The 27,507-nt window shown below is 42.4% G+C and overlaps 2 protein-coding genes across 5 annotated transcripts in view; both read right to left on the bottom strand.

The window, feature by feature from the left end:
• The window catches only part of yjefn3 (YjeF N-terminal domain containing 3), a 37,726-nt gene extending 36,011 nt beyond the window's left edge, over nucleotides 1-1,715 (bottom strand). Inside the window, exon 1 of the mRNA XM_063890706.1 lies at nucleotides 1,369-1,715. Coding sequence (XP_063746776.1) covers nucleotides 1,369-1,436 — 68 coding nt within the window. The 5' untranslated portion in view covers nucleotides 1,437-1,715. The remainder of the gene's footprint in view (nucleotides 1-1,368) is intronic.
• A 2,315-nt stretch (nucleotides 1,716-4,030) lies between these two features.
• Nucleotides 4,031-26,524, bottom strand: gatad2ab (GATA zinc finger domain containing 2Ab). Of its 4 annotated transcripts, none has more exons than XM_063891492.1 (11): nucleotides 26,387-26,524; nucleotides 12,486-12,791; nucleotides 9,316-9,433; nucleotides 9,054-9,185; nucleotides 8,797-8,868; nucleotides 8,585-8,701; nucleotides 8,229-8,429; nucleotides 7,836-8,085; nucleotides 7,368-7,747; nucleotides 7,019-7,241; nucleotides 4,031-6,663 (listed from the first exon to the last, which is right to left on the bottom strand). In XM_063891492.1, the coding sequence occupies exons 2-11, from the start codon at nucleotides 12,776-12,778 to the stop codon at nucleotides 6,530-6,532; spliced, it is 1,920 nt and encodes a 639-aa protein (XP_063747562.1). In that variant the 5' UTR covers nucleotides 12,779-12,791; nucleotides 26,387-26,524; the 3' UTR covers nucleotides 4,031-6,529. The 4 variants fall into 4 exon arrangements, with proteins under 4 accessions (XP_063747562.1, XP_063747563.1, XP_063747565.1 ...); XM_063891493.1 differs by lacking the exon at nucleotides 26,387-26,524 and adding an exon at nucleotides 26,088-26,220 and having other exon boundaries at nucleotides 8,229-8,408; XM_063891495.1 differs by lacking the exon at nucleotides 26,387-26,524 and adding an exon at nucleotides 26,088-26,220 and having other exon boundaries at nucleotides 8,229-8,405.
• Nucleotides 26,525-27,507: the final 983 nt, after the last annotated feature.

Here is a 27,507-nt window from a genome sequence, read left to right as displayed (position 1 = left end):
TCCACCTCCACACCCACAGAGGTATTCAAGCCTGTAGTCTTCAGCCCCAATCATCTGACTCAAGGGACATTTATCAGATCTCCCTCTGTAGCTTATTCACATGCGTAGTGGTACCCAAAGCTTTTAGTGTGAAATATTGGAATAAATGCAATTCTATTTTTGCAATGTACCATACTTTCTCATGAGACAAGTTTAAACTGCTATTCTAAGGTGAATAACACAAGGGTATTTGTCATTGTGGTTGACAACATCAAGAAATTCTGATTCTGTGGTGCCTTCAGTCTGCAGCATATCCATACAAACCCTGTTATTAATGGCTAGCACAAAAGACACATTGGCTTTTAAAGCGTTCTATTATATATTTTCCTCTTCTTTCATGAGATGCATTTTTTGTGTGACAAATTGGATCACGATGACTAAGCGTATTTATTAATTGTGCATTGTAGGAGCAGAGACTGTTATTGGAATTGTTAAGTGGATCCAAATTGATTAATCAATACGCGCATGTTCAGTTTGTGAGTAAGTGTGTGTGTTTTGTGTGTGTGTGTGTGAAAAGGTTGGTAAAGCTTACCTGCATATTACTATACAAATGTCAGGAAATACCAGCACATAGATGCCAAGCACATTATAAGTAGCTCTTTGTTCCTGAAATACCCCTCCTCTCCGTCACTCAGAGTAAAAGTGGTGCTACAGAGGCAGCCAGGGGCGAACCACACCAACCCCGATTGCATAACTGATTACACCTCTCATCCACAAAAATAATGAATCATAAAATGAGTGGCTTACCCGGTAATATGTGGCATGATAATATTGCATAAACATGGCCTCCCTAATTCAATAACAGCTTATATTTGTAATTGAATTTGAGGATTCAGTGGAGTGGAAAAGAGCAATGAAGGAACTTCAACACTCCCTAAGCAGAGCAGGAGTTTCTCAGTGCGTACCAAGGTGTTCCACCACCATCATCATCATCATCATCACCATCATCACCATCATCACTACTGGTATTGACGTGGCATTTGCAAAGCAGGTCAACATAAATAATTGATATCTCTTATTACTTCCTCTTCTCTGTTTTCCCTTTAAAGGCTTGCTCTGATTCAAACAGACAGCCAAAGGAATACACACTTTAAGTGTCATGTAAAGACTTTTCTCCTGGGTCTTACAGGGGATGTAAATGTTTCTCCTCTCTATTTCTGCACACCTATCTCTATCTGGAATTGTTTTCACACTGTGCATTGATTTAAGAGCTGTCCTGTGAATTGGTATGACTGTGAAATAAACAGAATAGAAGAGCAGACCAGAGAAACATCAGAGGAGAAGAGGAAAAACAACAAAACATCATCAGAGAAAAGAGCAGGTGCCTACCTGAGGTAACGCAGTGGTTCTATGGTTTCAGCCTCTGCCTCAGCTGAGCTTTGATTCATCTTGTCCATCTGAATTCACCCAGCACGACTCTGCAAATATGAGAAAAGATGAGCAATGCCGATCCAAACAAAACACTTCCGTCCCTTCTCTCTGACTCTAAATCAATCAGCACACGGTCTCCCTCTCAGCCCGGGGAATAGACTGAGAATGTAAATGGGCTTCCTCGCTCTGTATCTCTCTCTCTGTGTGGCTCTTGATTGGTTCAGAAGCTGGAAGGTAATTATTGGCTGATACTCGCACACTGAATATTGCCTCTATATATCTGCCTCTCCTCTCTTGCTTTCCCCACTGTGGCCCCGGCTCATTCTCTAATAAAACCAGCTGGTTCTCTGTGTATCAGCTGTGCTCACTGGGAGCCAATTAAGAATCAGAAGCCATGGTGCTCGCCGGCTGATTGGCTCAGGCAGCCTCGATCATAGCTGTTCAGTCATCCAGGGTGCAACCTACCCCCCTCCCAGCCCTCAAATTTCCCACAAACACACACACACATACTCCTCAGTTGCAAAATGATCCCTTGATGTAGAATTTAGAGCAAGCATCAGAGTGGGGAGACACCTTTCATACGGTGGTTCGAAGTAAATGTAGTCCAATTGTAAAACTGAGATAATAACAATAAAGAACGTGAGTGGGTACACAAAAGCACCTTGTAGCTACTGCACAAATGAAGGGTGATAAACAGAATAGCAATGACCTCAAACGGACTTTGATGCATACAGATCAAATGGCTTTATGGCAGCTGAGGAAAACATGGGAGATAGATCATTAAAATGTAAATGCACAGTACCACACACACACAGAGGGAAGGATTTGTACAGTAGTATCACGGGGGGGAGAACTGTGGCTGCCAAGGAATGAAGCTCATAAGTCGGTCGTTGGGAAAAACAATAGCTCACTTTCTTCTCCTTTTTCTCTCCCTCCCTCCAGGACGAAATGGCCTTTTGCTTCAGCTGAACTAACAGAGTTAAGTCTGTGGTCTTGTATAACAGATAAGTACGTCTTTGTTTTTCTGCCACATTACACACAATCTACCTCTTAGAAAAATTGAATCCATGTAAGGAGAATTGAAGACAATAGACTGAATGAAAAGTTGGACTACTTGCCCACCTAGGGGTAATAAATTGTTATTGCAGTTTAAAGTAACGGCAGACAAACGAAAAGGCTGCAGAAGGTGTTGAACAGTTGGACAGAGAAAAAGCAATACAGAACTTTGCTGCTAGTTGCAACTTTCTTGTGAAATCCAGGCTGACATACATGTTTAATCCCCTACATCTACAATATGTTCGCTTGCCCTTTAACAGCATATTTAACCGAATGAAATCATTACTTAGATTCCCATTTATACATTGAAATATGTACAGTTGCTGTAATTGTTTCCGCTGTTTTCCTGTTAGGAGATCCCTCTGAAAAGCAACTCAGTGCATTCTAAATAACAGATTATTGTTTTAGAAATGTAAATGTGGTTGAGTAAAGGTGAGTATTATTTAAAGAGGCCCTATAATGCTTTTTGGAGTTTTCCATTCCTGTAGTGTGTTATAGAGGTTTGTGTGCATGTAAACGGTCTGCAAAGGCTAAAATCCCAATGAGTAAAATCATCCCCCGCCCCCTGCTGCCTCAATTTCACACCTTTGTTTACTTCCCTAACATAGTGACATCACTGTGTAACACTCGCACTTTTATTGGCTAGCGCACCAACACATTGTAAGTGATTGACTAAGTGCGGGACATCTTTAAGCGGTTGACCAATTACAACAGAGCCGGCCAGCTAACCAATCAGAGCAGACCGGGCTATGGTTTCAGGCAGAGGGGGAAAAGAGGAGCTGCAGTACGAGAAAAATAAAGACCGTTCTGAACATTAAAGCATGGAAACCAGTCACAAAAGCCAAATATGAACTTTGAAATTAGCAGAATATGGCCCCTTTAAGATGCACTTTTCATTTTCATTGTTGAATCCCGAATCCGCTGATGTTTTGATGAAGATTTCGCTCATTCATCAAAGCCCTTCTGGAAAAAACATGAAAAATGTCCAATGTTTTTGACAGCTTGCTACTTACTCACATGGCTGTCAGAACAACAGTGGATCATTAGTTGTGTAAAGGTTTTGTTTGTCTGTAGTTGCTTTCCTTTTTTGGCTCCACACACTGGTGATGTAACTGCTAGAAATGACACCACATTCTTTGTACAGACTTGTGATATGCAGATGCTTGTTTGACATCCACTACAAATGCCGTGCAATGATTACTATCACTGTGAAAGTCTCAAAACATCCACACAGTAAAAGCTTTAAATAAGCTTAATGAGTCAGTGTTATTTTTTGTACATTTATGTCCACAAACAATACGACTGAGCCCTGCTCGGTAAAACCAAGCTTTCACAGTGTGTAATCATCTTGAGTGTCTACAAAGCAAGTACAAAAATATGTGCTTTAGAAAAGAAATTCTAGATTTTTCGATCTGCTTTGTTTTGCTGGGAATACAAATGACATTCCTCAATATCAACTTAAAAAACATTAAATTACAAATAGAAATTGTTGGCTTTCAATTTTCTGTCGATGGACTATTGTTGTGCTCCGAAATTGTGAATGAACACGCAACCCACCATGAAAGAGGGGTTAAAATTAGTTTTATTATTATTTGATAGAGCAGAAAAAATCCAAAAAACAAACAAATACTTCTCATACATTGTTTTCTTTTCCATTTGGGCCGCACTGCATGTCGCAGAGCTCTGACCCCAAACAAACGGAATGGTGAATTTGTTGTCAAACAGCAGCAGGCAGTAGTCAGGACAGCACAGGCTTACACTCAGGAGGGCACAAAATGACGGGCTCTTTCCAGATTGCTTATTTTTTTTGCATCCACAAGACGCGGGCTGCTACCTTCTGCCTGTCGGGAATGTACAGACTACCAGGAAGATTTCCGATGCTACTCTGGGACAGAAATACAAAATCTTAAGCGATTTAAATTAAACTTCATTTGCTTGTATTTCTGTACATACTGTGTTGTTGCACCATCCTTAATGAACCCGAGACCTACAGTGATGATACCCCGGTACAGAGGGATAGAAGTCTGCCCAGTTAAAAACCGCAGTGCACCATCTTTAAGTATCCTGATGATCAGAGAGCTGAACAGCGCACCCAGGATACAGGACACACATCCTGACAATGTCGCATTAGATTATCACATCATGGTTAAATTATGAAATCAAAAGTGAGGCAACAGGGCAGCAAGAATCTAGGTGTGTAATTACATAGACATTTAAATCATCATCATCCCCATTGTTTCTGTGAGAAAATTAAAACCGATAGAAACTTGATATGGAGAAAATAACTGCAGGGATGGTCCGCCTCTACTGTCAGCTGGGATTGAGGGTTTTTTTTTTTAACATATTGCTATCAAAACATCCAGATTTTAAAATATGCACAATCATTGTTACCCTGCCTTAATCTTGAATTTAGTTCCAATTGTCCACACAAATGTCTGCGTGGACCACCACAGTGACTGAAATTAAAGACAGTTTTTAAAATATCTCCACGAGCATTTGGCATTCCTCTGTTGAATGTAGTAATGGACTTCTCTAGCTTATCCTGTGCTGCTGCAACCTGATAAAATGCACTATAGATCATGTGAAAGGCATATTTAGATCAATTCAAGGACCCGACATAAATCATACACACCTTAATGTTAAAGACTAAGAAGTTCATGTCATTTGTTGCTATAGGGGTTTTTGCATAACTACATTCTGAAAGCTGTCCAGCTTCTCTAAGACCAATCGTAGGGTGAGTGGGAGCCACTGGACACACAAGAGAAAACAAATCATTTTGGGTGGAGATCCATTCAAACTTAGGGCATAAGCATATATCTTTACTAACATGACCCTATAAATAAACCCAGAGACAGTTTGTCTATAGAAGAAAAGAAATAATGCACCACAACCTATATCTAAAAGCAAAACAATGTCAAAAATATGACATTACTTACACCCCCTCAGTCTAGCATGAATTCATGTTTATATCCAGAGAGGGTTCAAATAAACTAGACGCCTTCTAGCAGAAGGGATTCCATTTGGGCTCCACTAGTTCTTTGGAAGTTTTTTTTCTTTTTTGACAATATTCAATACGAATAGTCCTCCAAACATATGCTCCGTGTCTTTACATGATTTAGTGAAACCCTTATCTTTATTCTTCCCCTTTGTCTTAAGAAAAAAACAAAGTATTTAAAAGTAGGTCACAACATGGAACCCAGCAGATGTAAAACCACCTCAACAGTAACATTAGCCTGTAAATTCAGACCTCGACAAGAGGCCACTTCCAAAGTATCAGGGAGCACAATATTCCAAACACAGTATATGACTTACAGATGAAAAGACAAAATCCTAACATTCAGCCATACAAAAACACACGTCAGCTTCTCTACTATACACGCTGTGGGTTTGAGAGAAGAGGAAGTCTGTGTGCAGATAAAGATATTTTTTAGTCTTTTCTTTTTTTGCAAAGCTGAAGCAGTTATTATGGTGGATGGTCCTCGAAGCTCAACCACAATCCCTGCGGTGAGGTCTTCAGTAAAGTTCAGTTCGGCCACCACACGGGCCTGAGTCTGACGGGCTCAGACTGGAGAGGGGGAGGACGTAAGGCGAAGATTTGAACGTGTGTACGAGCGATTATTATTTTGTCCCAGCCTAATCCAGAGGCAGGGGAGGTCGCGTGTTATTCCTCTTGGTGCAACAGAGAGGATCAACCAACATACAAGGAGGGAGAGGCAACATCGCTGGAGAAGTTTTAAAAAATTGTACACGCCCATGTAAACCCGAACCCCCAAAAGAGGTACCCAAATTCAATTCGACATATTCCTTTTGGGTCAGAAGCCCACGGTGTTGCAGCGAAACTCCGTTTGGGATGAAGGGTTCAGGTAAGGAAGATGGTTGCAGAAATATCTGAGAAAGAGCTGAAGGAACACCTCTATCCAACAAAAAGAAATTAGGCTGATTCTTCCCTGCACCATTTGGCCAGAAGCAGAGTCCATAGAAAGGATTAGAATGATCATGAGAATGGCTGTTATTGATATTAAGAGGGGTAATAGTTATGATGTCAGTAGGGGGGAAGATTGCATTATTTCCATGTGTTGGCTGCTTGGGAGATAGAGCGGGAGGGAATCATGTCCAGCAGGTACTCCCGCTGACGCTCGACAGCAGAGGTGGTCTTATGGGCAGACAAGCTGGGGTTCACATAGGCCATAGTCACACCTGTAGGCAGGCAAACACAGCAGGGGTCAGCATACTGGAAAAAGCGCTGTTTGACATTTATTTATGATGAAGCATCACAGTACTTTGACTCGTGTAGGAAAAAAGTTGGCATTGAGAAAGATGAGAGAATTGTTTTATATGTTTTACACAGGTTATGACTTGCTAATTTGTTTTTGAGGATACGAAAACAGAAGAAAACTACTCAGAATTACTCAAATGAAAAAGCGATAAGAGAAAAAGTAAGTGTGTCAGTGCCAGGGAGAAGTCCACCTCAAAAGGAGAGGGATTACTCAAAACAGGAGCAGAGAACTGGTAAGGAGCGTTCTCTGTTTAATCGTGTCTCATGTGTAGTTACCTGTGTTGCCCCCAGTCTGCTTCCTCCAATTAGCCACGTTGCCCTGGTTACTGCTCCCAGCGCTGACCTTACCCCCATGCTGCATGGGGCGTGCGGCAGCGTGCTTACCCGCCCTGCTGCCCAGCGCTGCTGCCGCCATCGCACTCTGCAGCTGAGAGGTGGAAGTGAAAGAGTGGGCCATCCCACGAGCACTCATCGACTGGATGCCGTGTGACATGTGACCCTGTGTGGAGAGACAAAGGGAGACGTGCTGCGTGTTGGTTGAGGTGTCATTCACCATGTAAAAGTACTTAGTGTAAGTGTAGGAAAAGTACTATTACATAATCTAACATTCATAGGCCCTGCTCACCTGCTTGATGGAGTGGTGTCCAGCCACAGACCTGTGCTGCATGGCGGCCCTGACCTGCTTGTACTGCTGCGACACCAGCACATCGTTCTTGGAGAGTGAAGTAGAGGAGGTGGTTTTAGAGGCAGAGGAGGCCGCCTGCTGGAGGATACGCTGCTCGATCTCCTGCTCCTGTTGGAGTGCCTTAACGAAGGCCGCCTTCAGCCGACTGGTGTGCTCAGCCTTCAGGGCCTTCTTCTGATTGGACGACATGCATTGGTCACAGAGGATGGTCCCAGCCTTCTCCTTCCTCCAGCGGGAAGTGAAGTCTGTCTTACACTGGGCGCAGGTGTATGGCTCTTTGGGAATGGAGCTGGCAATGGCAGCAGCTGGGCCCAGATTACCTACAGGAAAACAGAGCATCTTTAGACTATTCTAATGTAGCATTGTACTACATGTGCCTAAACTAGCCAAGTCGAAAGATCTACCCACCCCTGCCATGCATCTCCAGAAGTTTTTGCACCACCTCCTCCAGCCCCAACAGGTAGATAAACTCATTATTGGCTGCTGAAGGCAGGAAGTTGAACTCAGGTGCGGGAGGTTTAGGCGGAGGGATCTCCAGCAGCGTCTTCTCCAGCTGCTTACGCAGAGCAAGCTTAGCAGCCGCCTGCCTGCTGGCTGGGGAGTCATTGATGTTAGAGTTGGGTGACCCTGAAGAGCCTTTGAGGCTGGTTGGAGAAGCCTGGACACAAACACAACAGAACGTTAGCAACTACACATAGGGATGTCACTGCTATAGCTGACCATAGTCATGAGAAATGTCTTTTCCCGTTGCTTAGAATAAAAGTTGAGAGTGCAATAGTTTCTTGGATATTGTATCCTCACCTGAGGGATGTTGACCATGACATTACTGTTGGCCACATTAGCCACCCGAATGAGTCCCTGCTGAATGATCCTCTGGCCCTGGACCTGGACATTTGGCACAGAAGCCCTGGGAGCCAGCAAGAGTGGGGGGGGGCCTGAGCCGCTGTGCTGATGCTGCTGCTGACGTAGACTGGCTATCTGCTGGGGAGTAATCGCAATATGCTGAGAGCAGCACACACAGAAGGAAACATCATGAAGATCAAGTAAGGCAAAGACAAAGGAAGAAATTGACCAAGAGATCTAAACTTCAAATCAAATGAGTAAACGTTATTTGTAACTTTTCAAAAATGAACAGTGTAATAGCCCCTCACACTAACCTGGGCCCCTCTGACCAGGGGTGGCATGGAAATCTGAGAGTTGTGTTTGGACGGGATGTGTTGCCCACCCCGCACCAAAGGAGGAGGGATCACCGTGCCTGAGCTTCGACCTGTCGCCTGTAAACACAACAATGCAAATATACCATGTTGCTCTGTAGTACACGTTGTATGAGGTAGAATGCATCATACACCAATATAGACGTAGTAAGTACCTGAAGGGGTCCTTTGCTGGATGTCATGCTACCTCTCACCAGAGGAGGAGGTGTGGCTACAGAGCCAGACGACTGGAATTAAACAAGGTGCTTTATTAGTCTCTCGAGTTGTATGTACTTGAAGGATGAATAAGCAGATGGTGTAGAAAGCCTTGTTCTGTTTTTAGCAGTTGTGTGTTCATGAAACCTGAAAAGACAACACTGACGCATCCATGAGCTCCAGTCAAACATCTAATGACTATCACTGACTGTTTTACCTTTTGCACGGTGCTCTCTTTCTGAATCTGGCTCTGTCGTAGTTTCTTCAGCAGCACCAGCTTGGCCTCTTGGAGTCTGAGTTCCTCCTTCAGCTGTTTGATGATGCGCTCCCTCTCCTCAGGAGAACTCTTCTGTAGACACCAAGTCAGATAGAAAAGGAATTTAAAAGTGGTCTTTTTCAACAGCTATCAGTGAGAAAGAACACTTTAAAAGCCAGTAGATATAATAGAAGCCGAAAGCTTAATGTAAATGTTTTCCCACCATAAGTTTATCCGTGTCAGGTAAGCAGTGGCCGTTCATGACAGGACTGGATGGCTCGTTGTCGGACAACACGATCACATCATCAGGCGATGCCGGCTGACGCTCATTCTTAATGTCACTGAAGGGAGAACAGGAAAAGACACAGAAAACACTTATATTGAGAATCTATTCATCATTTGGCTAAACACTGTGTCCCGTTTCAGTCCAGAACACTGCGTTATAACTTGCAGTTTTGTCTTACATCCAGTAGATGGCAGTATATAATTATGATTTCATCGTCCCTGTTGTAGTGGAAATGTGCACTGGGACACACAAGAAGACAAGAACCAAGAGATCAATAATGGAGTAATGGCGGCAGGGGAAGATCGCAACAACACATTATCTCTAGCGATAGGTAACATCAACGACCAGACCTCCTGCTTGCTCCCTCTCACCAGACAGCAGAGCCAGTCACAAAAACATGTAAACAGAGAGCAAATTAACTGCATTTTGGGTTTTTTTTATAGGTGGAAAAGGCTTAAAGCCTTCGATGAAATGTTAATGGGCTTTTCCTTAGGGACTAGGGAGAACAAAGGCGACTAGTGGTGAGCTACATATGCATCAATCAGGAAAGGGGTGGAGATTAGAGGTAAAGGGTGGCTGTAATTTTACAGCGAGTGGACCATGGCGAAAGAACAGATCTGCCTCCCATCACAGTGCGAGTCCCATCAGGTCCTGTGGGCTGTGCAAATGATGCATGGGATGGGAGTGTGATATGACAGTATGTGAGGGCTAATGGTTTGGGTCCTAATGTGAAGTTATGCATGCAAACATGCAATGAAGTTATATAATTCTTCAGACGCTGTCGAGCGAGAGCCTCCAGGGCTTCAAGCTTAGGCCCGGTTTACCACCCAGGCAGGGCCTCACCCCTCCCCTGCCTCCGTGGTGAGGCCTGTGGCCTAGCCGGAGCAGCACAGCCTGGGCCTCCGCTCTGCCCTCCCTCCCAGCTGCCGACACTAGAGTCACAAGCTGAGCAGAGCGGAGGTCCGCTGGAGACTCAGGAGAGGGTGACAGTGAGGGGGGAGGGGAATACATGGCCAGGAGCCAACCTATTGTGTACACTCTCTCACTCAGTCACTCACTCAGTCACTACTTCATACACCCCTCCCCCACCCTTACTAACTTGTTCATCTTTTATACTCTAACTCACTGACTCTTCACACTTTTTTTTTCCTTCAGCATGCCGCTGTCTTCAGACACGCTTCTCTGCTACCCTCACAGTCTAACAGCTCCCCTCAACACACATCGCAGGCTCAGTTCAACAAGGTCAACTTTATGACATAAAGCATGTTGTGAATGTGTAGTCAGCTGCAATTCTCATCTTATAAGTTTAAGCAGTTTAAGTTTGAAACACAAACATATACTGCATTTCTCTACTTCGTCCAGCTGCTAGAACACAATCAAGCCTTGTCGATACCTACTTCCTGGAAAGTGCATTACCCTCCTAATGCACGGTGAAAACATGAACACGCATCAGTTTCCCTCTGACGCCTTGTTTACATTCCTTACGCACGATATTAAAAACCATTTAAGACACAAGTAGCATCAGAGAGGATTGAAGAGCTTTACCATGTTTCACAAACAAAAACCTGAGAGTGCCTTGGCTGAAATCAGCCAGCTCCAGAAATCTAGCTGTCTCTCCGGTTGCTACTACTGTATTGAGAACAGCTTACACAAGCATCACAACACACAGTAGCTGGTTATGTAAGGCCCAGTTTCTCTGCATGTCTCAGCCTCCCTGATCATGGCTTCCAACTGACCCCACTATAGGTTTGCTGAAACAGTCATCATTAAGAGCAGTGGGATTCTCATTTAATTCTGAGCCACGTAAGCTTAATGTAAATTGCTGGGCTATAAATAGGCTACAGGCCTGAAAAATGCTGCCGAATATTGACATTCTGTCAGCATATATAAACACAAAGCATGCAAAGTGCTTAACAAATGAAGGCAGTAAGGATTCACTCCTGTGAACCTGATCATGTTGTGTTCAGTAGGTGTGTTATTTTCAGGTCTGTATCCAACTTGGCTTGACTTACATTTTATTGATTCTTTTACAGAGTTGGTCTACACAGACCAAGTCTTCTGCAAATAATAAAGTAATCACCCCACAGTGAGTAAGCACACAAACACATGGGGAGGGTTAATCAGGGGTCAAAGGTGACACCACAAACCAGGCCGACACACTTTGAGCTGAACTACCTCTCTGTTTACTGTAACTGCCATCCCATCACAGTGTGTGTATGCATCGCTCTGCCAAACACATCACGTGACATCAGGCATTTCTCTGTGTGGTCATGTGACACACCCACCAACCCCTCCTGGCCCCTCCTTCCTCCAACGGCTCCTTCCAATGTGGAAACCATGGCAACGGCTAGTTGGAACCAGTTTGTGACATGTAGCCTTCATTTTGTGTGAAGTGTGAGGCAGAGTTCAGGTGCTGCTGTGGGAGAAAATGGAGCCCGGGCCACAGGAGCCTCAAACTTTTCAAAATGGGGCCAGGCTGCCGACAACCACACAGTGACTTCCTGTACGGCTCCTGTCAGACCACTTGCTGGTGCAGCGTTAGAGAAACCCGAAGCGCCAACAGACTCATCTCTACGCACAACTGTGCACTGTTGCACGCAGGCGTGAAATCAAGCTTTTAAACAAACGTTTGCGCAAATATGCAGGAAAGCATTTTTCCTCGGTTGTAAACCTGTGTGGAGTCCACAACTCATCCTGTTCATTTTACCCATAAGATGATCCAACGTCAGTGAAGCATAACAAATACAATGTACAGCAGCAAACTGTTCTTCGGCTCTTATGCCCACACAGACATAAACTACTTGGTGAGGAGATTATGCTGTGTTTGGGCCAGCTGGAAATACTTATAAAGGCTTTATTGTGGACAAAGTTGGCTGACTATGCAGTACTGAGGCCAAGTGCACAGGAATAGCTGTAACTGTTTAAGGTAAAGTGTTTACAGCATTCCTCTCAGGGTTGGCCGCAGACTAATGACTCTGACACCATAATGTAAACTGAATAATAATTATCTTTCTTATGAACAACACGCTCTCAGTCCCCACGCGCTGCTGGTTTTACTCCCAGAGTTCAAAGACTGATTTAACCCTTGATATTTCTCCTCGTCTCACCTTTTAGATGTGCTCATGTCAACAGGCTCGTCTCCAGTCGGCACCTCCACCTTTATAGTGGCCTTCACTTCCCCGGTTTTTAGGATGCTGTTTGCTACTTTAGCAGGCTGCTCCTTTAGCTGGTCTCCCTCAGGTTCAGATCCATCCAGGGCCAGGGGAGCTTCGGCTGCATCACCTTTCTCCAGCTTTACCCGTTTACTGTCCAGGTCCTCCAGGGTCTCCTCAGGAGCATCATGGTCCTTCTCCAGAGCCCGCTTTTGGCTGCGCGTTTGACGCACCTTCTCCTCTGACATGGCTGCTCTCACCCTGAGGGAAAAGTAGACACATGGATACAGTTACACACAGTGAAAGTACATTTACAAAACAGAATCAAGCTGAATAGGCAATCTAGCGGCTATGCATGGATTTAAACTAGAAAACAGGGTGACAGTTGTTATAAAGGATATCTTTATAAAGATTAAGATGTAGGATAACACAGCATACTTATTTCATTCATTGAGGATCAGATTTTGCGCGAGATATGTGCAATATTTGTATTTATTTTCTCCACATGCAGCGTCCCCTGGATGGTAAATCATCATCGACGGTCATCTCACGACATTTGTTTACAAAGTTGGATCATCAGGGAGAAGAAAAGCAACCCCTGGACACAATGATAGCTTACTGCATCTCTTCAGACAGTAATATGTAAGAAACGCAGGATGAGACCCATCTGTTGTATACTTAATTATATTTACATGTAAATAGAATCCTGGATATACTTGATCACTCTCAACATTCCATGCGTACTTTAGCTTATTGTGTTTTCTTATTTTGCTGACATGTATATACTTGATCTGCAATACTTGGTCTAACAACATACCTGCACTATTTTCCTCTGATTTACAGTACTCTGTTTCATTTTGCACTATCGTTTTAGTTTTATTTTATCTTATATCCTTTCATAATATGTTGCATTGCTGGAGGAGATCGGGACCTAAGATTTCATTGCCATAACAACACTGTAGCTAATGTGCATCTGATAATAAAAACCCTTGAACCTTGATCTAAACCAATGTCTAGTTATATGATAACAGGAAAAAGAAGCACTGCCACCAGTAGAAAATGAAATAAAAGACGTCCACAACCATGTGTTTGTTTTGTTTGTAACCTAACAAACCACCCCGTATGACCCCATTGTATGAAAATACACTATTAAGTCGAGTCGTGTACATGAACCTTTAGCATGTTTGATGTAGCTGATATTTTGTGACAATCCTGAAACATGTAGGCATGGCCTCTTACTGCCACAGCCTGATGCTGACCCAAATCTCACTCCGTTCAGTAACAGCAGGGGACAGAGACCCACTTACATTTCTGGGAAAAACCTATTACACAGCAGAAAAATAGCAGCAACACTAAACAACAGTCACACAATGTAGGACATGCACTCACTGCAGAACAAGCCCCCGCACAGGCTCGAATAAACATCTTCTTATCATTCAAATGTGATGCTTATACATATTTATGTAAAAGGATGAGAGCATGATTTTTAAAAAATGAGATATGACAGCTTATTATTAATTTGGGCGGAAACCAAGTGCTCATGCACCATAATGCATTAGTTTGAGAAGGCTGACTCAAGGTCTTCCTAGTCCAACATGACGTTGCCAAAGCTCCTCCTGACCTTATCCCAAAATTCCATGAGAGACAAAAAGCACTTCCAAGAAAACCGGTTCAAACTGGTCTGCAATTGAGGCGAAGCGCAGGTTTAACCCCTGGAGAGTCAGAGTGGCAGCAGGGAGGGAAAGAGACGGGAAGGCCAAAGGCACATCCCACACAGGGAGGGAAAGAGGAGGGAGGAGGAAAGAAAAGTACGTCGGACATTCCAAAACGTGTCTAGCAGACAACAGCGGGCGGACGCATCACTGACATGACTAACTTCTGTGGCAGTCAAGAGTCAACAGCTGCTGGCAGCCATTCAAATCATGTCATCCAAAACCAACCTTTCTTGATATTCGATACTCATTGAAAAAAAACATCTTGGAAGATTTCCTCTTCAAATCATTTAAAGCTTCCAAGATTAAAAAGCCAAGCAAAAAGGCCACCATTCACCATAAGAATATAAAGTAAAACACTTTGAGTCCCTGAGAGAGAGTCGTAAAGTAAGATGGGAGATTAAAACTGCTTTTCTTTCTTTTTACTGCAGATAAGATACAGGCGTCCTCATCAGTTACTAAACCAAGCAAGACAACCAAAATAAAGCAGCCACACAGCTACACTTCCAGCTCTGAGCCTGTATTGGAGTGCATGGAGCTTAAAATGAGCCCTTCTCTGGTACACAGCAAGGACAGATGTGCCCTGCTGTACCATCCCTGGACACAAAGGCTATCTATCTGCCAGAGATGACAGCCTGCGTGAGGGAGGGTATATGTTCCAGTCCATACAACAGCTTCACAAACCACTCTTTACTTTGTATGATTGCTGAAAAAGTGGCTGCACATTGCTCCCGCTGTAACGATGTGGGGGTGAAGGCACAAAATGTCTGTAACCCTCTGGGACGATGCGGAGTCAGATCTGCACGTTACTATGGCGGCTGCGGTTGCTAGTTTCAGGTCTAGAGACACGTGGCTACTTCTGTCCCAGAGGAGATGGCTAGCATCATGAATCCTGTGATTCAGATGCACTGCTGCTAAGCAACAAGAGGAACACAAAATGAAGTTGTTGACTATGCATATGTTGTGATTATGAGCGTTATGTACACACTCGAGACTGACTGAAGGATCTCTGTACCAACCTGATTGTTGCGTCACACCCCACCTCACTAAGGCTTTAGTGAACCACCACGCACTGGAGCTCATATTCTATTCAGCGCCTTGCGTACTGTTGTGTGATTTAGGAGGTCATTCACAGCCTCCAGGATATAAGAGACTCATACTAACAGCTATCAAACATGTGAAGAACACAAAGAAACTGTAGAAGATATATCTAGAGCAGGGGATTCATAAAAACTGTCCGTGTGCCAGAACTGACCACACCAAGGACTCCAATCCGGCCCACTGGATTACTGTGCATAGTGTGAAAATCGCAGAGAAGTTATAAATTCCAATTTTTTGTTGGACAGGCTAAGTAAGGGCCAGGTTTTTTGGGCAAGATAAAGAGTGAGCAGCCTACTTTGTGTTAAAAGAAGATTATCAGTAGCTTTTCCACCCTGACCAGAACACCAAATGTGGTCATATTTAAAATTTGATTATTCAATCGGCTGCTTTTGAACAAATCTGTACCTAGTGTCTATCTGCGAACAACATTGGTGAAACCCAATTGCTAAAAGCATAGCCAAAATGTTTTTTTTGTTTCATGGGACCCCTTACTCAATGGTTTCATTTAATTTGGTGTGATGCAGCATTGCTAAACAAGGATGACAATCTATGGACAATTTCAATGAATCCAACACTCAAAAAGTTGTTTAAATAGCAAAGAAGTAAAGTAATGTTTTGTTGTTCAGTTGCTGTTCAAATAAATGTATTGTTCCTTGGTGGATTCATGGGGAAATGTACTTTTTGTGTTTCTCAAGACATCTCAGGAAGTGTATTCATCTTGTGACAGATTGTTCTTCTACTTCTTTACACTACAGGGAAACATTTGGAGGAGGTGTTATTTGTAAGTTATTTTGCAATGTTGTTATTGGTCAGGACCCCTTGAGATTAAATTGGGCCGTATGTCCAGCAGTCTATCTCTGTCTTTCACAGTGACACCTGAGAGGATTGGAGTGCAGATAGTACACGGCATCAGGACTTCAAGCCGCCAGGTGCTGAGATAATGTTGCACTGAGACACTGCTCTGAGTATTTGTGATGACAGGAGATGACGAAGGGACACATAAATATAACACAGGTCTATGAGCCAAAATTAAAACTCAATATGATGGAGACAACGTCACTTCCGCTGTCCACGCTGAGCCAGGAAGGGCAGAGAGACAAAATGCCCTTGCTGCAAAAGTTAGGTTTTCAGATTTGTTTTCATTTTCAGGTACACTTCCAATGCTCATGAATATACCAGCAAACACAAGTTTATCAATATAATTAGCCAATAAACACACATTTCCTTGGGGACACAGTCAATTTCCCTTGGAACCAATTTAGTTTGGACAGCAGGAGTTTGTATTCTATGGTCAGGCAATCAACTGAGAACAGATCCTGAATCAATCAGTGCTAGTAGCGCTCCTGCCAGTTCCAATGATCCCCCAGCTCCATCCATCCAGCTTGTAAAACCAAACGAAACTGACACTACAATCTCACAAACAAGCCTGACTTGTCCATCAACAAGTCCATTGGGACATACTTGGAGGGAACTGGTCGACCGAAACCTCGCTGCCTCAGACTCAACAACCCAGATTTGCAGTTTATCCCATTATTGTCCACATTAGTTGATCAGAACGCCACTCCAGTATCCATTTCACACCGTCAAACCTGCAAGCCTTATCACATTACTTTGATTTACAATATGTCCCATGTACTAGTCAGGTTCAGATTGCAGGAATGTCAAAACGATGACTTTTAAATCAGGTAAAATATGATCTGCTTCCAAAATCAGAATACAGTTCTTTTTTTTCCGTTGATTTTGTAGTTTTTGCTGTAGGTGTGTCACATTTGATTTGCATGGCATGCTTCCTGTTGTTGTAATACGCAAGCACCATATAAACCTGCATACATGTGGGTACAACATGAAACAACCAATCTCTATAGTATGGAGTGCATACAACGTGAACATGGCGAGGGGATGATAAAGAGCGTAGGAGACGGCAGCCAGTGATTAGTTAAAAAAAAGCCCAAGGGCAGAGCAGATCTTAGCTCAAAACAAAGGGCCTATTTAGATTAACCCCCAAAAAAGGTTTGTACTTAGCTGCATGATTTTCTACAAAGCCTCAAAGAAGGCCTGGTCGGATCAATACATTTAAAACATTTCCCTGTAAGGGTGGTACACACCAACGTTTGTCTACTTCTCTTTAAAATAATGTATATGCAAAAAAATCTCCCATGCCTGCGTGTCGGGCGGCAGCATAAAGGTGCAATTGCCTGAATGCAAAGGGAAATCGTGTGACCTGAACTGACACTCCAGGTTTTATCCTCAGTCGCTCTCCCTTTGTGTCCAGCAGTTCATAGAGAGCCGATCAATAGAAAAGGCTCATCCCCTCAGGTTCGGGCGAGCCTCTCATCTGCTGCACTGTAATGATCTCCCCACTGGGACCGGACCCAGCCAGCCAACACATTAACAGCCATTTTAAAAAATACTGAGGCTTCTCAAGTGAGTCCTTAGGGTTCAATAAGAGGGGAAACAACAATTATAATTTCCAATGAAAGCGATACAAGTATGGATTATTATTGTCCAATAAAAGACGGCAGAGCAACACCAAATGTTTTTGCGTGGCTTAAGGATCCTTAAACATTTAATTAATCTCTCAAACTGCCAATTTTCTTACTAGTAAATATGGCTAAAGACGAGACGATCTTAAATTCGGGGTGGTTATTTACTACTCGTCGCCTTAAACGTTACTGCTTTAAGTCTTATCCTAGTTATCCAATATGCTTTTTCAATTACAAAATCATTTCAGGTTGTCAGAGAGTGACGCTCTTTTCTTTTGGGATATTGTTTAAATGGAGAAAAAAAATACCTGACTACCTATACTAATCTGTGTTCGCCAAGCTAGGAGTGGGGGCAGGGGCCCAGCTGAGATGGTGCCATGGTTGGGGGAGGGAGAAGGGTGCAGAGCGCATGTGGCTAGCTGAGCCATAATCTAACTGTACCCAAGTGAAAAATACTCTTCCTTGTCTTCCCTCTCTCTCCCTCTCTCTCTCTCTCTCATTTGCTCACTCTTCTTCGTACCCTCAACCCCTCCCTGCCTCACACACTCCCCTCCTCCTCCTCAGTTTTTCTGTTGTAGGCTCGGCCAACCCAGTGTGTGTGTGTGTGTGTGTGTGCCCCTACTGGTTGTGTCCTGAACGCCAAGGGTTAAGCCCCTGCCATTTTAACGCCACTGACAGATCAGACCATTAGGGTGTTACCTAACAAAATGGAAGCCTTTAACCCTGAATCTGCCAGGCTGCCTCTGTGTGTGTTTGTGTGTTCGTGTGTGTGTTCGTGTGTGTGTGTGTGGGAGAGAGAGAACCAGAGCCACGCAGAGTGTATCTGTGTGTGCGCATGTCTCCACCTGGATTCTCCCTCAGCAACGTGACATCGACGACAGCATTAAATTCAGGAAGTGCAAATCAGGCTTTTTATACGTGAGCACACAAGAATGCGCGGCCATATTGCCACATTAAAACATCTATTTCTCTGGATGTTTTTAAACACAGAGACACTGACGTACTTCAAGTAAACAGACCCTTATAACGGATGACTAACATACAAATAAGAAAAACCTTTATAACTTCCCACATCTCTTTGGGATTTGGCAAGCACACATAAACACACATGTGCAATGATCAAAACCCTGAAGTAGATTTTTTGTAAGAGACCAGCTGACCATAAAAGGTCAACCTTCTGTAGTAGTTTTCTCCAGCATCAAATAACTGCATACATTTTTTTAAACCACAAATGTTTACTAGTTATAATAAAAAGGTACGGCTAAATGATTTCTAAAACCGTAGACAGGGATAGTCTTCAATTCCAGCCCAATTGCTTCCAAATGGTTACTCCATAATCGTGTAAAACCAGAAGCCCATACCCGCAAACAGACTGAAGTGCCGGGACACGCGCATAATGCTATCAGATTACATTTCTCAGCCATGTATGGTAGCAGGAAGTGACCAGAGGAGAAGGAAATAAAGAGCTTAAAGGGTGTAAAGCAATAAAGCGTACGACACAAGGCCACTAGGAGTTGAGCTTGTAAACAGTGCAAGTTGCAAAAGAGCATAACAAACACACAACACAAGTCCCACACATTTTGAGTTAAATTGGCCATCGTAACTTTCAGGAGATCCTCTTCACCAGGGATTAATGGCAAATTTAGTGTACATCTAAATCAAAATAAAAGTATGTCCGATAGAACATCCTTTACTCCAATTTGAGGCTTCCACCAATCCCAAATATTAGTCATAGACCAGAACCTGCGAATGAGCGAGGAACAGGAGAAAAAACAGCAGATTTGTGTTGGGTTTCTTTTAAGTATATTTTTATGCCTGTATGTTGTTGTTGTTGTTGATGTTATGTAAAATCGGATAAGAGTAGCACACATTTGAGCCCCTTCCCCTGCATGCATCTTATGCCTTGCACAGACTACAAGACTTTCAAAGTCGTACGATCGCTTGCCAGTTCACACTACACAACTCGCTCGGGAGTCTTGAAGTCATTGTGGTGTGCACACTACGCGATTGAACGGCGACAGGGGGTCACACACACACACACACTACACGATCTGTCACCAGGAGAAATCCCCGAGGAGTCTGTCTGGTCTCCAAACTACGTTTTCTCACGACTACACGTGAGAAGTGACACGGGAAATGGCGCGGATTTCGAACGTTATTATGTTTTACCTAGAAACTGTCAATAAGTTACTTTGCTTAAGCTTGTTAGCACATCAGCTAACGTTAACTTCAGTGAATTGTGTAGCCTAGCTACAACTTTACAGTTCAAAATCAGGTTTCAAACAGCTGTGTCGACTTGTTGTGTAGGACAACGCTTCTTTTTCTTTTTAGAAAGTTGTGCAGCTCCTCCCCGGGGCTTTTCCTCACCCCGTGTCTTGTGCTCTCATTGGCTGTAGCTCGTCAGCGCACCCATTACCAGGCACAACCCTTTTCACACTACAGGATTTGGACTCGCCGACAGGTTCAGATATTTAGTTTGCTAGATATCTGTCGGGCGTCGGGGAGGAGTCGGGGAGGCGCCGGGGAGTCTCTTGAGCAGTTCATACATAATGATCCGACGCCGACTGCCAAAGGGGCGATTTAACGCCGATTTAGAGCAAACTCCGTCTGGGAGCGGCTTATTGGGCTAAAAATCGTGTAGTGTGAACTTGGCATTAGCCTAGACTTCAGGGCCACAATATAAATGTCATGTGACAATAAGACTTTATGATTTATCTAATCAACCCATCGAAAGACAGACATTCAAACAAAAAACCTCTAGAAACACAGAAAAAAGAAAGAACCACCAAAGAAAACAAAGGAAAATCATCAATCAACAATTCAGCATGCAGAACTTGCCCTGCCACGACGTGATTAGCCTTCGGCAACCAAGTATGATCTAAGCATAATAAAAATGAGGGACTACACAGGTTCCAATGAATGAATGATTCACTTGGATGATGTGCCGTAACATGCAAGCTTTGTTTCGGCAATTGGCAAAGATATGAAAAGGTAAAACCACTACAAAGTAGCTTGATGGTAAGCATCTCAACTTTTTTTTTGGTACCAAAGAAGTGATCAAAATTGTTTACTTGTTTCTGCAATTTAGATCATTGTTGGTAATGGTTTAGGATCATGGGGTTTAACCTTGTGAATTGCTGCATCTAAGGACCAATGACTTTAGAAAGTAGTACAGATAAGCTGTTTGAACAGCAAGTGCTGAAAATGGTCTATTTTTCAGTTGGGAGACAAATATTAGTATTCATGGAAATCAATACCCAAAACCTGATCATTATTTTACAAATAAGCATGTCTTCCTTTTCAGCATCACAACTGTTTTGAAAATAAAAATCATAAGGATGCACCGGTTTACATTTCTGTTAAAATCCTATTGGAGGATTTACTCAGTTATTAAATAATATAAAACAAGGTTTAAATAGAGTCTGCACAAGTTAAGCCATTTTTAACGATGATGTTTAACCTCCACAACATCATTGAGCGTGGTCAAAGGAATGTTTACCGGTGGTAAGACCATTAAATAATTCCAAAATGCCATTGGATGCCGAGGGGCTTTGATGTGTGGAATCTCACTATGTTGGTTATGACATTGCCATCACCATTTACCTCTTTAAAAAAAGATAAACTTCGCACCAGGCTGTTAAACACAAGCAGTGTCCAAATGTGGCTGTAACCTGGGTTATTTCTGCCCCAGCTGAATCTAAAACTGGATATCATCATAAAGCCTATATGTATTAATTGAATTAACGTTCCCTTATGCTCATAAACACAATATGTAGTCTTAACAACACTCCACCCAGTCTCACATTTGAAGTATCAAACACCTACCCTCTGTAGACGTGAAGGTGGTTTCCTCTTCAGTAAACAACAGCAGTATACACACATACATTCAGACAGTCAATAAATGGTGACCAGTTTTTCAAAAACAACAGTCAAACAACATCCAGAACAACTTCACAAACAAATCCAGCCCTAAACCACTCCAACGCAAAGTACAGAACTGTTTTGTTTAAAAAGTGTACATGTTGCTGAAACTGTTTTTAATACAACAATGCCAGTTGAGCTGGCAAGACTGATTAACAGCGCGGTCCAATATCTGTGCTCGAACCGTTCTCGAGTAAAAACAACTCAGTGTTTCCATTTCTGTGGGCAATGAAACAAGCCCGATTAGCCTTCGCCTGGTTGTCGCTCGCATCGCATCAGGTTGCATTAAGTTGAGCTTTTCTCTACTATCCCCTGTAGCGCCGCTGAAGGCCTTCGGAGACTCTGTAGCATGGCAGGTGATGCTGGGCGGCAACACTGGGTCACATTTACAATGACTGCTATCTTATCGCTCTCTCAGATATTGACTCTGTATGAGTGAATGGCTCGTAGGGCTAAATAACTGCTACTGCATGCACTTTTTGTCCCACCTCAAACTGTGGAGCAGCCCAAGAATGGATTATATTTGCAGGAGTGGTTTGAGATGATCCTTTCAAAGAGTTTGTTTTTTTAACTATCCAGTCTCTAATTGAATCCACTGTAACTGTCGCCCCAAACCGTCACTCTTTAAATACATTGAAATGTTATTGAATGACGACAGTATTTCTTGAAACAATAAAACAATGATGAACAAATTCATTCTGGTGAATCCGTGCTGGTCTTTGAATATGAAGACCACCATTTGTTTTTAAAGTGAAACAAAACACAACATCTCCACAAATTGTCTCTGCTAAATAATAAATAGAGCCTATACAAATACACAGGGCAATCTCTTAAAAACAAACAGAGCGTCTTACTTTTTATTCAAGGTCAGGTGGCTATTTACTCAATCAAAACTACTAAAGAGTTTGAATAGAAACAGGTATGGAAATGATGGTTGTGGCTATGACGAGTCTGAACTCAAAATGTGCTTGCCGTAAAATTAAAATGCTTAAATGATCAGTCCATGCCTGTACCTCTAACTATTTCAATATGGTTGGCCACAAACAGTAAACACACACGCTACAGTTAATATGAAGTCCAACAGGATAAACAAGAAATTGTTCCGTCAGTCAAACATTACAGGATTGCTCTCCTTAAGCTCCAAGAATTGCCCGAGGCCTTTGGGTGGGACACTGTGGACAATACGACTACTCCTGTCCTCTTAAATCTGATGCGACAAACAGGAAAACTGGCAGAACAAAGACAGTCCTCGAAGGATAGGAAAACATTCACATCTTAAAAATAGTATATACACATCACCTAGGTGGAAAAACTACTACATTTACAAGATATTTCTTATGCCTTGCAAACATATTACTGGGCAGACCTGTAACACCTGACTGAATTTCTTAATCCTTTTATTCTATCACTACCTGTATTTAGCGCTCCTATCTTGAGTCAAAAAGAAGTCTGCAGGCTTCAAATAGAAAGTCTGACTATGTAGAGATCCAATAACTTATATTTCACCTAAACGTTCAGTAAGTTTCTTATTCTTTGAACTTGACAAATCTGATTATCATCCTTATAGCTGACTTGTACTTAGTCTCAATATATCTATTAAGCCTAATATTTTATGATTCATGATCGTCTTGTCGACCACAGAAAGGTCATATTTTTGAAAGTCAATTCATATCTCTAACCCTCTGTTTTTTCACTGTCACAAGGGTCCAAGATGTATGACTATCTCTCCCTCCCTATTTTCTGCCCCTTGTCCTCTTTTTTGCTCAGGCTTCTCTGTGTTGGACCATCAGCTGTCCTGGGACCCCTTTTGTTCCCCGACTGTGGTCGCCTCATTCCAGATGTTTTGGATTGGGATTTTCATCCTCCAGGGGATTCAGCCTCATTTTTAGTCTCTCTCTTCTGTGTGCTAAAGGCCATGTCTCATTCTCCCTTTGAGTGCTTGTTTCCGTTCTCCTATTTGTTGGAATGGTGTTCTAAAGCTTTGCACGTCTTTCCTTTCTGAAAGACTTTACTACATGTTCTGAACCAGACTAAAACATCCTATCACTTTCAATACTTCAGAGAAAGTCTATCTCAAAATATCTTATAACTTGAATTAAGTCAGCTCAGTGTAACCAGCAGTATGTAATGCCTTGTTTTTAATCACAACGCTGCTCGATTTATGAGATGCTTTACTGTTTGCATTTCCTGCTAACCTTTTCACAATGACTGGGCGCACACCTCCGACCAGACTCTAACTGCTGTGGTAAAACTGTTTCCTACAGTGGGCTCCTCAGATACTATTGTGACGACAACAACACAGCCAGATATGGATTGATGCAAGCAACAAGAGCTATGCCATACCAAGCAGATACTTATAACACATATGAGGTCTAAATATTGTGGTTAATCATTACAATAGGAAATATTATTGTGAGGTATGTTTGGGGTTGACTGTTAGGCCATGTTTGTGTAAAACAGATGTGCTAATATCTCACTCCGTCACCAATGATTTCCTTTGGAGACCAACAGAAACAATGATGCAAATGAATACTTAAGGTCAGATATACTAGGAGTCACAATGTTATGAGTAGGATCTAAATGTTTACCATGCTTTACATGTATGCATAACATAAGGGTTGAACAATATAAGAAGGAAGGACCGGAAGGACCTGAAAAGGCCATAAAATATAATATTACCATAACAAACGTAACAAGGGCAACAACGAGCAAGGTACATTTGATCCCGTGACACAAGCAAAAATACTATTGGCTGGTGGAAAGTACAGATGTATTATTATCTGTTTCAGCCCTGATGCAGCAGAATAGGAGTGGATATCGAGTCATGTCTGTCTGGTCACATCACTCTCAGAAGGGTATTTCATCAGAGGCACCCCTCCTCAGGCTAATCCAAGACTGATCATAAAATGCAAAGCGACATGTGTCCCCCATCCCTAGCCAAGGGTGCCAACTGTCTGCTTGCTCTAAAAAAGGAGGGCACTTGGTAGGCAGAGGTAGTGACACAGACACTATTGTTGGTCTAAAACACTTTAAAAGACAGGTGAATAAAAAAGCGGACCTGAAGTGAGCACTCAAGCAACATAGCCCCCCTAGCCTTAGAGGATGTGACTGCCTTAACAAAACATCAAAGGCTAAATCCAGTCATTAAAAGACTTAATAATATCTCACAAGTTACAGATCACTCAATTAACAGCAACTGATTATCATAGGAATGCCTTCAGATGATTGACTTCCACGAACAGTATAGAAATACAGCATGAACTTAAGACTTCAGAGCAAGACAGTCATTACATACATAATAGGATGTTTATGTTATCTCAATTACAGAAATATTGCTATTCTGGTGAAAAATGTAAAGTAGGCGTTTTGTTGTCTATAGTCTGGCGTGGGTGATTGCTAGCAAGACAGACAGACACACACCCTGACGGAGGCACCGCCGTCCACCATTACGCCTCCATAAAAAGGCTTTTCACGGTTGAGCTAATCTGACAAAGTTGTGAGATCAATGGCTCATGAAGCCATAATCAAACCCATCCGCGGCTCGGAACACTCGGCTTAGAAAACCCCAGTGAAAATACTGGTTCAGGATGTTCTTCAACTTCAGTGACCCAACTTTGCCCCACGGAAAAGCTACCTTTTTTCCAAATAACCCATCAACAACAACAAGCTATCTCATGCTAACGTTAACTTGGCTTGCCAACAACAACCTGTCCATCTGTCCGGCTACAAAACCAGCGGCTTACTAACGCGAGCTAACTGCCCTATTGTGGTTATGAACGATTAAAGAGATCAAGTTAAGTCACTGAACACTAAGAGCACATACACCTTTAAATTTGGTTCTAGATATTATAATATTTCGATGTCTACACGCGTCCAAATAGCGATACACGACAGACAATGAAATCGACCCCATCTCAGTCAGATGCTAGTGTTAGCACCGAGCTAAGTTAGCATGCTAACGCTAACTCCCTGGACACTCGCTTGCCCAGACGGTCTCTACATTTATTCAATAATCAAAGGTTTTATTGTCATATGCACAGTAGCTATATTGTAGTCATTGCAAGGAAAATCGAAAGGCATAGGCTCCTTCAAGAATGCAACATAAATATATATGACACTTAAAACATAAAAAAAATAGTGCAAGAAGAACAGAACAGAAATAAAATAGTGCAAGAAATTGTTGCAAGTGAACAATTTGCAGGTAAGAAGTTAAGTATATACATGTCAAATAGAACAAGATGAGCAAATATCAAATAATCACGCGTTAATTACATCCACATATCCCTTGTTATCTCCGAGTTCTTTCGCTTCATTATGGTTTTAAACATATACAAACTTACATTGTATCTCAGTATCGGTGCATCCCACTCTAACGTTTGCCGGGGAAGTTTGTTTAAAATATTCCTCCACTTTTTTAGAGTCGGGTTTTTCCTGTGCTCGGTTAGGTGTATGTGTGTAACGTTAGCTGAGACACACAAACTGTGTACCTAGCACGTTAGCTTAGATCAAGCTATGCTAGCTAGCCTAACTTACGTTAGCCTGTGCTAACACAGAAAGAGAAACTTCCTTCGTCGTCATAATTTAATTGAAAATTAAAATATTGGATTAGTTGATTTGATAATTAAATACTTGAACTTACGAAGTCTGGGAGGAGCTTGACCGAGTTTCCCCCTGCGATTTTCAGATGTTTGATGTTAGTATTACGCTGGCTTCAGTGTAAAAATCCCGGGGATCCCCTCTCTTCTGTCCGCTGCCACTCCGTTTGCCAGATAATGAGCCACCACAGGCGGCGTCATGCTGCGTTCATACACACCTCGGAAATGTTAAGTTCCCAAGTGCTGAAATATGATGACAGTGCTGTGTTTTGGGACAGTCATTTAATGGTAAACTCATGCACAAATCAATTCAATAACGATAACAGTATGACCTATTAAGGTACGAATTTATTTAATTGCATCTTATTGTGTTATCTTGTGTGGCAATTATGTGCTTGTGTAGGCCTATGTTAAACTCCAAGACCATCAAATAATGAACTCACATAATGAACCACCTTTTGCTGAATCATAGCTACACTTGACTGATTTGTCTTAATTACACTTGCAATATTTACCTAGACACTTCAACTTATATGTACAAAATAGGCAGACATGAAAACCTATGTATCAATTTTACACTTTTTTTTTTTTTTGTGTACACTTTGTTTTTGATGTAAAATGGTCTATTACGGCTTGTCACACGGTAAGTCACAACTCTGTGAGTTCATGCAGTTGTTTATTGACACTCCAGATTATCACACTTTTGTATGTATGTCCTATTTTTGTATGTTTTTTGCATACGCATATCCAATTAACACTGGCATTATGTTGTCATAAGTGCCCTATCTTGGCATGTGTACTTTTCACTTGCTGTATTTGTCTTGGGTCTTCTTCATGTGCACAACTCTCTGTGTTTGTACATGCATATGTGCATATAGGCACATTTACTCTGGTACTTTTTAAACTGTGTTGTGTACCACTGGAACTTAATGAATGCAAAACAAACCTGCAATTCTTAAAGCACAAACTATTTGACAAAATATATTGTAAAAAGTGATGATTTTCTCGACAACCCAATTTGTACAACTATAGTATAACGAATCTGAATATATAGATGTATGAGGGTTTCAGTGACAACACAGCATTACATCACACGGGACGACTGTTGAGGCAGAACAGAACCATTTGTTTAAACTTAGATTTGCTTGGATCTTTCTCAATGCCT

The sequence above is a fragment of the Eleginops maclovinus genome, chromosome 9 (assembly GCF_036324505.1).
Source record: "Eleginops maclovinus isolate JMC-PN-2008 ecotype Puerto Natales chromosome 9, JC_Emac_rtc_rv5, whole genome shotgun sequence".
Classification (NCBI taxonomy): domain Eukaryota; kingdom Metazoa; phylum Chordata; class Actinopteri; order Perciformes; family Eleginopidae; genus Eleginops; species Eleginops maclovinus.
This window is presented reverse-complemented; position numbering and strand designations above follow the sequence as displayed.